Source organism: Gobio gobio (assembly GCF_949357685.1).
Source record: "Gobio gobio genome assembly, chromosome: 13".
In the NCBI taxonomy this organism is placed as follows: domain Eukaryota; kingdom Metazoa; phylum Chordata; class Actinopteri; order Cypriniformes; family Gobionidae; genus Gobio; species Gobio gobio.
Genome location: NC_137106.1, coordinates 10,426,695 through 10,440,502, shown reverse-complemented (window position 1 = coordinate 10,440,502; position 13,808 = coordinate 10,426,695). Strand labels below are relative to the sequence as shown.

General features: G+C 37.6%; 1 protein-coding gene across 1 annotated transcript in view; it reads left to right on the top strand.

Moving 5' to 3' along the window:
• The window catches only part of eml5 (EMAP like 5), a 137,387-nt gene that overhangs the window by 23,760 nt on the left and 99,819 nt on the right, over positions 1–13,808 (top strand). The window contains exons 2-3 of the mRNA XM_079832912.1: positions 8,656–8,815; positions 13,225–13,323. Of these exons, the coding sequence (XP_079689038.1) occupies positions 8,656–8,815; positions 13,225–13,323 (259 nt within the window). The remainder of the gene's footprint in view (positions 1–8,655; positions 8,816–13,224; positions 13,324–13,808) is intronic.

Below are 13,808 nucleotides of genomic sequence, written 5' to 3'. Positions count from 1 at the left end.
ACAGTCAGATGTTTGAGCTGAAATTGGCGGGTCATCGTCTGATGAAATACTACAGGGAGCGAGTTCCTCTGAGCCCACATAGCGTGGGCTTGTGGCATCTGATCATATCAAATCAAAGCAGAAAATCACATCATTTATATGCAGAGAGAGATCTCTAACTAGCTATAACTAGCCACTGAGGATCACACACTGATATTAGTACAATTTGTATCCGAAGAGTGGTTAGAGAGCAAGTAGATAACTGTGATGTGTGAGTTTACTGATACCATTTGAAGCATAAACATATTATTATTTGAACAAACCTCTAACTCTACAAATTAAACTTTGTTTGTGGTACGGACATAAATGATTCCTCCAGTTGTGTAACCTGTAGAAGAGAGGTGTGTTATTGTTTTTCTCAGCGGTAGGCTTACTTTTATCTTATTGTTATCACTTATCGGTTATCGACCATGACTTTAAAATAATTATCTGCTCTCAGACAGAATTTAAATAGTAAAACCACTCTGAATAACCATAGCAACTGCATGAAAAAATCTGGCAACCACCCTAGCATAATGTCACTGAGTTTGTTTTACACAGGGAAACAGCGCTCACTTTTTCATCAGACAATGTTAAAATCAAATTCATGTTTTAATCTGTTCGCTGACAGCTCCGCCTCGGTCACAGACAGGCACTTAGAGTGAGTGTCAAACTGTTTTTGGAGAATGTGTGTTTTGAGGACAAAACAGAGATTTGACCCATCTGTCCCTTAGGCAGGATTGAATGAGAATTTGGAGTTAATCCCTCCATCTTCCTGTTCTCACTTGGCAATAGCAAGGCTAATGAGACCGGCTGGGGGCAAACACATACTTATATTAAGCAGTTATGAAGGCTAAACAGACCCTCTCTGTAATCCATAGGGTTGAGCTGACCCTGCCTATGTGTTTAGGAACAGATTCAACAGACTGTCTACACCAATCTGACTCATAGAGGGGGGAAGAATGATAATGAAATGCGCTCACTGATTTTGCTGCTTATTTGTATGCACCCATAAAAACTGCTGGATGCAAATGGGCGAAAAAATGTCGCCTCGTTTCTAAGTTTCAAGTTGCGAAAGATGCAGTAGACCACGTTCTAGTTTATTTGTCTCAACAATATATGCCTTGTTATAATTCTCTTCTTTGTCTTTTGATCATTAGATTAGTAACTGCTTCTATCAAGTCAATTCATCTTTATTTATATAGCGCTTTTTACAATGCAGATTGTTTCAAAGCAGCTTCACAGTGTTAAACAGGAAAATAATGCAACATAATTTGATTCGGCTGTACAGCCGTTGCTCTGGAGAAAACAGTGATGTACCTATAGAGTAGTATTGCTTCCTTTATAATATTAATTATATTTTAAGAGTCTTTCGTTTGATCATATTTATAAAAGACAAATATGCTGTTGAAGCTACAATAAGGCAGACAATGTATGGAAACACATGACACTATGAGCAGAATCCTTAGTTAATTCCTCAAAGAGGCATGAGAGCCCAAAGCATTCCTTCTTCCTGTGAGCCATCCGAAGGATTGTTTAAACCCCTCTGAACGTGTGGGTTTCTCCTGCATGGAAACAAATTGCCTCAATTATTTATCTCTTTGACATATGAAATCATTTTGCGTTCATATTGAGAGAAAGGTTGTGCCGGGGCTCAGTGCTTTTGCTCTGTTTTCAGTTATGTGAGATTATGTAATCCACAGAGAGAAGAATAAGGACTGGCTCGAGGGTTTGTTCACTGCAGGGAAATGTAGGAAGCCACACAGCAGCACAGATTTGGGAGCAAGTGCTTTTAACTGGTCTCAGCACAACTGATTTAAACATAAAACAATGTAGTGCAAAAATGTGTTGCTTTTGATTAATACTGAATCATTTTGCATGATCAGTAATATGACTGTAAAAAACAGTACTGTGGGTGAAAAAGACTCACTAAGTGGCTTTTTTTTTCCAGAAATATTTCAGTTATTTTCTACATTTTGTTTGTTTGGTATTGATTTTAATGGCTTTTACATTGATTATGTGATTACAAATTATTTTGTTAATTGAACTAAAGTTTAAATAATATATAAATGTTAGATGAAAAACAAAACAAAACTTAAACTAAAATGAGAAATGTTCCCCTGGCAATTAACTGAAATAAAACAAGTTAAGAAATAAAAATAAATGAAAGCCAAATAGAAATATAAAAAAACTACAAAAAACTACTTAAAGTGAAAATATAATAATAAAAACTATTTAAAAAATAGGAATAAATACTATAATATTATAATTATTATAATTTATAATATTAATAATATTAAAATATTAAAATAACACTGGTCTTTGATATTTATAAGGAACATGGCTATATATATACTTTATTTATTGACATTTATAACAAATATCCATTTAATAAGAACAAAAAAAGAAGGAACATTCTTAACCCACTCCCACCATAATTCTCACTTCCACTTGGTGTGGATTTGACATAAAAAAAGCATTAAAAAAAAGTAAGTAAATAAAAAAAAAAAACATTAAATAAATACACGAATAGACCATTAAATATATGTTTAATAAACCATAAATATGCGAGGAACTGAATATATTAAAGTTATTTATTTCAATCAATTAAAATGAAATTAATTAGAAAGTTAAATCTTGAAATTATAAAAAAATATATATATATTTTTTTTAAATATTGTTTTTTATTATACTCGGATGACTGCGCTAATACTTTTATTTTGAAAGTCATCATTTGAATTTTATAGCTTTAACAAAGTACTTGTAGCCCTGGATGAGAACTACTGGTGTAGAAAGAGGGAGCAGGTATGAGAAAAGAGATTCTGGGAGCAAGAGAGGCAGATTAAAAAAGACAGACAAGGCAGACACACAGCGCTGTTCATGAGCGGTACAGCTCCCTGAGGGGTTTAATGTAGTCACTCCTCCTCAGTGCCAAGCAGAATCACCCTGGCAGGCTTAAAAAGCTTCATCTGAAGGCTCAGACTGTGGGAGCTGGAAACTCTTGCTGAATATAAACACACACACACACCGTCAAGAGCAGGAGACAGGCGCCAGAACGCCCTCAAGAACTGGGAGACGTTTTGACAGATAGTCGATGTTAAATTGTTGCTGAAATTGTGTCTCCTGGACAATTCAAGAGCCTAGATGAGTGTGGTTTCAAATCTTTTTTCAGTGAGCTCCAAACAAAAGTTCCCTCACTGGGTTTATAAAAACAGCCTCATTTCATCATTTCATCCACCCCAACTCGCCCTCTGCTTTTCAAAGTGTCAAACAGTGTTGAGAGGAAGCTAAAAGTAGCAACACTAGCGTGACTGTAGCTCATGTTTTCATAATGGTCTAGCTTTTCCAGTAATGAGCTATTATTTCCAACAAGGAGTGGTTTAGCGCTACACTGCTACATTTATGGCACATTGTATTGCACATGCAGCAAAGTGAGCTGATCCAGCCAGACAAGGAATGCTTTAAGTAAGGAATAATTGGTGTAACTCCGCTTCACGTCGTGACCGCATCACCACCTCGGGTGTGCATTATCATTCTAATAATTGAACGGCCCGGAGTCAATTATTCCGCTTATACTACGGTTACCACACCTCAAGACATCGATCCGATTATATATTTAATGGGATTCGTCCGGTTTTTGTACTTAAATCGCTATTGTGAGTAGGACTATTTCTTCCGCGTCTCATCCAACAGCTCTTTTGCTAGTTCCGAAACGTCATTTTAAAGCTGTTAACGAAGGCTTGAGACGTTGATAGCATTCTACTGCAGTTATTAATAAAGTTATTAGAAAGAGAATGAGAGCGACAGAGAGAGAGAGAGAGAGAGAGAGAGAGAGAGAGAGAGAGAGAGAGAAAGAAAGAGCGCTTGTGTGAACTAGGCTCCCTCTGTGCGTCTCTAAACAGCGCTGTTATTACCTCGCTAGTGAAAAATTGTCACGTGTAGCCTTTAAGTTGCTCCACTATATAGGCGAACTGATCAAATCGTCAGGGCAGCGCTGACAGCTTTTTGTGCAAACTGTAGTGCGTGTGCGAGCATGTGTGATTTCAGTAATGAGACAGAAAAGCTTGCCTTTGTTGTTTTTCATCTGGACTGTCTAATACTGCTGCCGCCCAGTTGTTGAACGTTTTATATTCACTGTAAATATTAAGTTTTACTTTAGGAAAATCGTCTGTCATGTTGTTTTTTAGCCCTGTAATTTCCGTTATTACAGTTAACTATGCGCAGTGATATGGAACTGTAATGCGGTCAAGAGAGCTGCCTGAAACTACGTTCGCTCGCTGTGCGTCTCCCAGAAAATAACTGCACACCTCAGAACGTTCATCAGCCAATCAGATTCAACCATTCAACGGCCCCGTAGTATAAGTGCTAATAAATAGCCTTCTGCCATCTCAAGCTAAATGAATACAAATTAACTCATTATTCTGACCAATTCTAACGAAATAGGCTGCTGCTTTCCTAATTATGTGAAGATTATCATTAGCATTACTCTATAATTGCAGAAACAGTAGAAAAGAAGTGCTGAAATGGACACTTAATACTGCATGAATCTTAATTAATATTTTTTATATAAATGCGACCTAGTGTGAATGGAAAAACCAATACACATTTGATCATGGTCTGACTATATACGAATATTAAGAAATGCATATACGCCTAAATCCATCACTATCAATAATGACACCATTATCAATACTTTTAATAGTTATAAGTAGTTTATAAGTAATCAATTCATAATTATAAATGGTCTTCCCCTGCATTGTGGACACTATGGAAGATTATTAAAATACATATTATTGGCAATATTATGTGAACTTACATTAACCTTTGTCCAAATGGCATGAGACTTTGTACGGTTGTCAACACTCTCTAGATCTACAAATAAAAACATTAATTGGATTGATATCTGTTTTTATGTTCGTGTGACAAAAAAAGTCACACTCAGGGCTTAGAAATTGGCCAAAATTCATCCTCAAAAACAGAAACAACACAGAACACGCATACAGAAATGAAGTGGCACACTTCCAACAATGCATAAAACATCCACAATGCAAAATGATCGACTCTCTCTCTCTCACACACACACACACACACACACACACACACACACACACACACACACACACACACACACACACACACACACACACACACACACACACACACACACACACACACACACACACACACACACACACACACACACGCACACACACACACACACACACACACACACACACACACACAGGAATACATTTGTTATTGCTTGCTATTGCTGTTCAGTTCATTGCATTTTGATGTTCATGTTGTGTATTTTTTACTCAATATGTAATATAACTGTTCATTTCTGTTAATTTTTGTTCTGTGACAGTTAGTAACTGAAGTATAGATTACGTTTGTAGAATTATAAGGAAATCAGATGTTTGAAATAAATGATAAACTCTAAAGACTCCAACTTTTCTCTTGTTCAGGTTTGATTCTAATCATAATTTTCAGTACAAAAAAATGCTAAACTTTGTCAAAATTAATTAATTTTAATTGTTATATTGTGATTTCATAACATTTAGATATGAATCCAACTGAAAAATACTTGTGAAAAGATGTCTTTCAGTCAAATAGCACATAGCAAATAGTGGAGCTCTGCAGCCATTTATTCCAAAAGATGGGCAAAAATCTTACACTAAACCATGTCAAATTATCCATGTTATCCTCTCGAATGAAAGTTAGAAATTTGGGTCTTTTATAAAGTGAATTTTACATTTAAAAAAAACGGATTTTGTGTAAAAATCCATTTAAATTAAAAAAAAAAAAAAGTATTTATATAAATTTAAAAATTATTATAAATACTCCAAAAACTGCACAGATGTTGAGAAAAACATTAATAATTAATTTTGTTAGAAAATTACATTTTGTTGCCTGGGGTCTGTGGAGACCCCAAAGACCCTGAGTGTAATTCCCAAACGAAGACCATACAAGGGTTAAAAAGGACAGTTACAAAACTAATATTTATGTAATGCTCTTCTTGATCCACCATGCGGTTCATGGGAAAATCTACTTGTCATATCCACAAGCTGGAGTGCCCATAATCTCCTGGGCATATGAACTTTATTTTTCATAACTCGTTGCATGAAATGATTGTTCAGTTGTGTCACATTATCTTGTTAAACTATATAAGCCCTGTGTTTTCACTCATTCTTTGCAAAGTCTTGTAAATGTCACACTGCATGTCTGAGTGCTCTCTCTTTCTGGTTCCCTGTGCTTTGGTTTTGACTTTCTGCCTGCTTTCCCTGTTTGCATGTGTTTGTCTGCCCTGTTGTCTTTTTGGATTATCTGCCCTGTGTTTTGACGTATAGCCTGTTTTATGGATTATGAGTATGGATTGCACTAATAAAGCTGTATTTGGATCCTCAACCGCATCAGAGCGGTTTGTGACACTACTAAACCAAACCAAGACTGCCAGGGAACAAGCACTTTTGTTATGCTGCAGTTGTTCTTTTCCAAAAGTCCAATGGTTTATGGAGTTAGTGTTCAGTTAGAGGCCATTAACACAGCACATTTTTGCATTTAAAAAGTTTAATGAAAAAAAAAAAGTTACACTTATTTTAAATTGAGGTCAATGTTTTTAGAATGCTTTGTCATTTGTGACCTGGGCAATGGTGTAACATGTCCATCTAGTCCATGTTTACAATGGAAAAGCAGCACTGTGTTACATGGTGGAATCCATTCTTTTTAAGGGGCCATTCCACTGCAATATTTTTCCAATGTTTCCAATAACGCTTGTAAGACAGACGTCTTTGACCGTTTTGCACGTGTCTCATGTTTTGATGCGTCTCTGACAGACATTCTTCTGACTATATACGTAGCTTGGCAAGTACAAGTCAGCTTATTCTACTAACCCTAACCTAACAGTCTACTTATATTCTACAGAGAGTTAGTTGCAAAGTTACTTATAGTTAGTAGAATGTCTAAAGTGGACTATCAAAATAAAGTGTAACCACACATTTTTTAATAGTTTAACTTCTTTTAAATTGAGTGCCACGTTGAGTGCACGAGTCCAGACCATCTTTACATAGAAAAACAATGGAAAAACAGTGCAGTGGAAATCAAAAACGTGTTCTGTGTGAACGGACCCTTACACTGCTGATATGAAAAAAGTTATCTATGTGTGCGTGACGGAGAGAGAGCGAGAGACCGTAGTAAAGCTGGACAGATGTTATGCAACATTTGGACGCCTCTGGGATTTCCTAGGGCATGTGAAGGCAAGCCTGAATGAATTTAGTGGACTAGTGTGATGGCGAGAGTGAAAACTGCTCCCTGAACAGTGATGACCTGATTTTTCCACCCATTTCTGCACCAGGGCATTATTATGGATAATGCTACATGCTGTGGGATGAAAATAAAAGCTTATTTCAAAATAAAGAAGGACCAGAATGAAAGTTGACTGCATTTACATCTAAAGCACCCAAAACATGCCGTGTTGACAGACTTTATCTGAGCCTCGGTTTCATGAGTCTTAGATTGCAGAAGACAGCGTCTTCTTTCGATTATCTCTTCATGGGTCTCTGATAACTAAAAGCCTTTCTCTCACTTTCACTCCTGTGGGAAATGATAAGCAGTAATAGCTCATCGTATTATAGCTGTCCACAATCTCCTTTTTTAAAATCAGTTAAAGGGATAGTTCACCCTGAAATGAAAATAAAGCCATCTTTAACTCATCCTGCCGTTGTTCCAATGCCTTACGACCTTCTATCTTTTTCGGACCTCAAAAGCCGCAATTGTAAAAAATAGTCCTGCACGCGCTCCTCCATATAATGGCAGTGAGTAGCGACCAGACTAAAACAAGATGATACAAAATGATACAAAAGTATCACGCAATGATACAGTGAGACGTGCGCCATATATGGAAAGTGTTCAGGAGGCATACTATAAAATTTTGTGAGAAAGAAACTGTATTATTCAGTCAAAATACTGAGCCCGGCCGTTACTCTGTGCGCGTTCCTGTGAGTGCGAGCGAGCCGTCAGCAGCCATGATAAGCACACGCACCATTTTGAGAAATCAGGCTCAATAGAAATAAACGCGACTCATCTTTTCTATAAGGTATATAAGAAATAATACAATAATACTAATAATAAGGTAAACCTTCTGAAGTGAATGTTGTGTAACGCTTGTCATGACAACATTACGCGAGCGTCTACTGACGGCTCGCACGCACTCACAGGAACGCGCACAGAGTAACGGCCGAGCTCAGTATTTTGACTGAATAATGCAATTTTTTCTTGCAAAACCTCATAGTATGCCTCCTGAACACGTACCATATATGGCGCGCGTCTCACTGTATCATTGCGTGATACTTTTGTATCATTTTTGTAATGTTTTAGCCTGGTCGCAATTCACTGCCATTATATGGAGGAGCATGTGCAGGACTATTCTTACATTTTCTGCTTTTGAGGTCCGAGAAAGATAGAAGGACATAAGGCATTGGAGCAACACCAGGGTGAGTTAAAGATGGCTTTATTTTCATTTCATTTCATTTAGATGTGTTAAAAAGTGTTTGTGTTCACATTCGTTTTGCCAGGCAAATATTGACTGATTAATTAGCCTTTAAATATCCTAATCTCATTGTCTTTCTCTTTCCACAGTTTAGCCCTGCATCCAGAGCGAGTTCTGGTGGCCACGGGACAGGTTGGAAAGGAGCCGTATATCTGCGTGTGGGACTCGTACACTGTGCAGACTGTGTCCATACTGAAGGACACGCACACACACGGTATCGCCTGTCTCGCCTTCGACCTTGATGGACAGGTGAGTGTTCTGAGCAATAACTTACTGCAATAAGAAAGATTTCACTTCTTTACCAAGGGGTTGAGATTGTTAACAACTTATGAGATTCATCTCTCAGTATGATGTTCTGTAAGGTGCCGTGAGGTTTATTATTAGTTGTTAAAGTCAGATCTGTGAACACACCAACGGTGTGACTCCCGCAGTGTGACAGCACGTGTGAGACTGTATAACTGTGTGTCTGCCGGAGATGCTGGTTATCACCTTGACAGAAACAACACTCAAAATCCTCAGTGATCACATCAAATGACAAACTCAGGGAACATAACCAAACTTTTCCCTCATTGAATGTGACATTACATTGTGAGGTTTGACAATGGCTAGAAGATAATGACTTTAGAAACTCCCATCATACACTAATATGATCTTGCTGCACTTTGTGGATGACTACACTTAAACATTGTGCAATAAAACTGCTGCCCAATCACTTTCAGCGCTTTTTGCAAAGCTATTGATGCTGCACTTAGTAAGAACTGGCCCATCTAGACCATGTCAAGCAGTGTTTTATAGCTCATTTTACTATAGTTAGTTATAGACCTCAAATCTGATTGATTGGATACAAGCCTGCCGCACTCGTGTGAAAAACTGAAGCCAGGATCAACTGAAGTCTCGATCGCTCCCAGGTGGTTGGTCCCAGTATAGGTGATAACCCCCGCCGCATCCGTGTATTCTAATGGATGTGAGACAAACTAAACAATCAAATTACACTTCATATAATTTATTCCCAAAGTTGGATTCTGTCATTTTAGGCAATTTTATCACATTGATTTCATTTCAAGTGTTCGTTTTTTAAATAAGTTTAGTTTTAGTTTTAGCTTTAGCTTTAAATTCTACATTTCCATAAATGTTTATTTCACACTGACATAATGAATTGTTCTGCATTTGCGAGAGCGCGGGCGGGCGGGCTTTTGACTCCGGTCCCGAGGACACTACTGCGCAGACTCGGTCCCAAATGTCAGCACCATATTCGGACCTCCGCTGGCTTCACTTTTCTTCAGCGGAAGAGAATAAAGTCGTGTCGTCCATAGTTTTTACGGTCTATGATTGAACAGCATTCCACGGGTGCAAGAGTCCACTGCTCTGAGACTTTCACTGTTTGTATTTGCACATTCCAGAAACAGAATCATTCATTGAATCGATTCAAAAATGCTAATTTATTCAGGAACAAAACAAGTGATACAATACGTATCACGATACAGGGCTTACGATACGATATATATTGTTATATATTGCGATATTTCTTGTTTTTTTTTCTTTTTATTTAAAAGAATAAAGAACACACAACCATATGCATAAACACTGACAAGCAACTTTTTTTATTTAATTAATACAGTATCATTGCATTTATATCACTAGTCACTATTTTGTGCAATGTAAGTAAAAGGAAAATAGTAAAGTGACTGCAGGATTCCTTATGTGTATGTTTTAAAGGTTCACAGTATAGCAGTTTTTAATTTCTAAACTATTTAACAACAGAAATGGCAAAGTCCATTCCATGACTGAAAGACTCTTTGTTTTATATTTAATACTGTAAAGCTGTTTGCTTTAAAGCAGTCTATTGTATAAAATGCTATTTAAAGTACTGAACTGCATGTATCAGATGCTTTCGTTCTACTGCCACCGCTGTCAATTTTGTTGTGTGTTTATTTTGTTACTGAGTGGAAAATGTGCAGTACATAATCTATCGAAACGCTTCTCAGCAGCGCGGATGACATCGGGATGTTAAGCAAGCTCTCAGATTCAATGCGTTTCCCAAGTATTAATGTCCCAGATGCACATTAAACTCACAGCATATGTAGAAATGAAGTTCGTTTCTCTAAGATGCTTAAAACACTGGATCATGAGCTGCATGTGTGTAAATGAACACAGTGACACGCTTCGCTCTGAAACACACAGCACAACGGACTAGATACTTGTTTAATTAAAACTGCAGTGTGTGTCAACTCGCCTCAATGGAGGAAATGATAGAGTGATAGAATGAACATTTTTACCTCTGAGATTGACATATTACATTTCTTAGCTCACTCTCACTTTATCTGAGAGAATTGACCCCTCACCACCCCCCAGCGGAGCTGAGAAAGTGATTTGCAGAGTTTCAGCTGGAAATTGGCCTCATCATTTATTTCACACGAAGGATGAAACGGCAAAGAGATGAGCTGCCAGACTCAGTCTCAAAGACCCGGGGTGTCTAAAGCAACACTTTTCTTCTTGAATTCATCAAAGGTTTAGCAACCCATAATTGACTAAAGGCACTCCATTTTAGCCTGAGCCATCGTGGTGCAACCTTAGAAGAAAACTGGCGCAACAGGTTTGATGGGATGGAGGTGGAAAGAACATACTCACATCAAAGGGATGCCGAAGTAATGAGGTCCCTTCAGCAAACAACATTTGGGAAGATTACACATGATTTGTGCACAGTTTGAGAGAAAAATGCAGAAGCTTCTGGCAATTTTAGTTCAAGTAGTTATAGGAATTATATTAGATGATGTCACAATGTTAAAGGCCTGTTCAAGAATGATAACTGCAAAGTTAGGTTAACTATAACATTGACTATATTAGTTCCAATATAACTATAACAAAGTTGCTGTGGTTCCAACTATATAGTTCCTCTGTGCCGTTATCGTTGTAGCTAGTATTGGAGGTAGTAACGCATTACAAGTAACTGAGTTTTTTTCAAGTGACAAGTTACAAAAAATGTACAAAAAATATTACTTTTTTCAAATAAGTAATGCAAGTTACTTAATTTTCCCATTTATTGACTGACAGCTCCTCATGTTGAGAGAAATTGGGAGAAAGTGAAGAGACATGATGTGAAAACATGATGCTTATTGTAGTTCTAGACTAAATGTGAGCATGCATTTACTCATCTCGCTTGCACAAAAACAGATTCACTATTCCTCACAAAGAACAAAAACTGAAATATTACACAAATATTCAATAATTAAATATGTTAAATAATACAAATATACTTTATGTATTTAATGTCACTTAAAGGTGCACTATGTCAAAAATTTTCAGTAAAATATCCAAAAACCACTTGGCCAGTGTTATATATTTTGTTCAGTTGAGTACTTACAATAACCCAAATGTTTCCAACTATTTGTAAATCTTGAGAAATTGCTATTTTTTACCAAGGAACCGCAACGTGTGAGGGAGTCGCCTGTCGATGGCATCATATCTGCGTTCCCCTCGGTTTCTGGTTTTATTTTGCAGAAACGCTTTACTCTCACTGCAGTGTGAACAAGTGTCATAGCAGCCGCCGAGAGAACGCACAGAGTAACGCCATAACATCATTTTCAACACACTCAGATGTATCTAATATGATAAACAGAGCTGCGTTACCTCATACTCATGACCAGAAAAGCGGAAATGGCGCCGGCGACTGTGTCATAATAAAAGTCCCTCCTGCTACTATGCCATAATAAAGGTCCCGCTGCTTGCGAGGCTTGTGTTGCGCTCTTCTTATTAACAATCGCTCCTGTTTCTGCGTCATACTACAGTAACGTTAATAATCACATCCATGAACATGATTGTGAGTCCTATCCCGATTCTTTTCCACCGGCTATGAGGTGAAGACCATATGTCCCAAGATTCTGTGCTCAAACTATCAAACTATGCCTTTGTTTTGAATAGGTGACCTCTAGTGGATGGAAAAGTTACATAGTGCACCTTTAAAACTCACTTTAATCTAATTGCTGTCCTAATTAACTCAATTAGTAAATTTTTTAGGGCGTTAGTTTTGAAGATAACTCTCCCCCACACTGCTGTTGTGTGGACTTCGCTATTCTCATTGAATTACAGCGATTATTAAAACTTTAGTTAGCTATCATAATGAACAAGCTTTAAGACATATTAGGCTAGCCGAGCATGATTACGTTTGATTACCAGGTGAACCAAGAAACTGTTCAATAACCATTGTTCCAATCATGCTCCAAGTTGACTGCCTGTAATGTTTAAGCTTTTCAAGAAAGGGTCGCACCTTGGCTGTTTGTGGTCATTTTTGACTTGGAACAGTAAGGACCAGATTTACTAAACAGGGCAAATTAGCATGAGAGTGCAATCCCATAAAAGTGCTGATGTGAGTGGACAGTTCTGCTCTTGATCTATGATAAGCAAATTAAAGAACACAGACGCAGCCAGATCATTTCCTTAATGACCAACACAATCTACCAAGAGCAGTGCAAATTAGCATCTGGTTTAATACAATGGCCCCAAAAGAATGCATGGCGCAAGCTGTTAGTAGATCTGGCCCTAAGAGTGTAACTTTTTTTGTTTAATGAAATATTATAACACTAACTTCCCTGAAGTAGTAGTATATCGATATTGATTTTGCCAACTTTTTCTATTATTTCTTTTCTGTCTTCTCTTTACAGTGTTTGGTGTCTGTGGGTTTGGACTCTAAAAACACAATCTGTGTGTGGGACTGGAGACGGGGGAAAGTTCTGGCAGCTGCTCCTGGTCATACAGACCGGGTAAGAACTCAAACACACACACACACACACACACACACACACACATCATTAGACACAGTAGGCAGGCAGTGTAATGTTTCTTTTGTCCTCTCAATTTCTAGTAGCCTTTCTTCAGCCATTTAGTTACATTCAGGCTACACTGAGTAAGTCATACGTTACGCTCAGCTGATCAATGTCTACTTATAGTCTACTTCTATTTAAGTAGCATTTTCAGTTATCCTTCAGCTGCTCAGGAGCTAATTACCCTCCACCATCCCCAGCTCCTCATCTTGTACACAGTCAGGATTTAGCCTCTGACATTCCCTAATGTCATTGTCATCAAGAACATTATTACAGATAATTATTATGGGTAATGTTACGGATAATTGAACAGTATTACAGTTAATGTTCACGGGGGGTTATATTGCTGCACTCCCTGCTCTTATCCATGCAAGGCTATTGCCAATCCAAACTGTAGGTTAATTGTCATTTATCTTTTGTTGGTC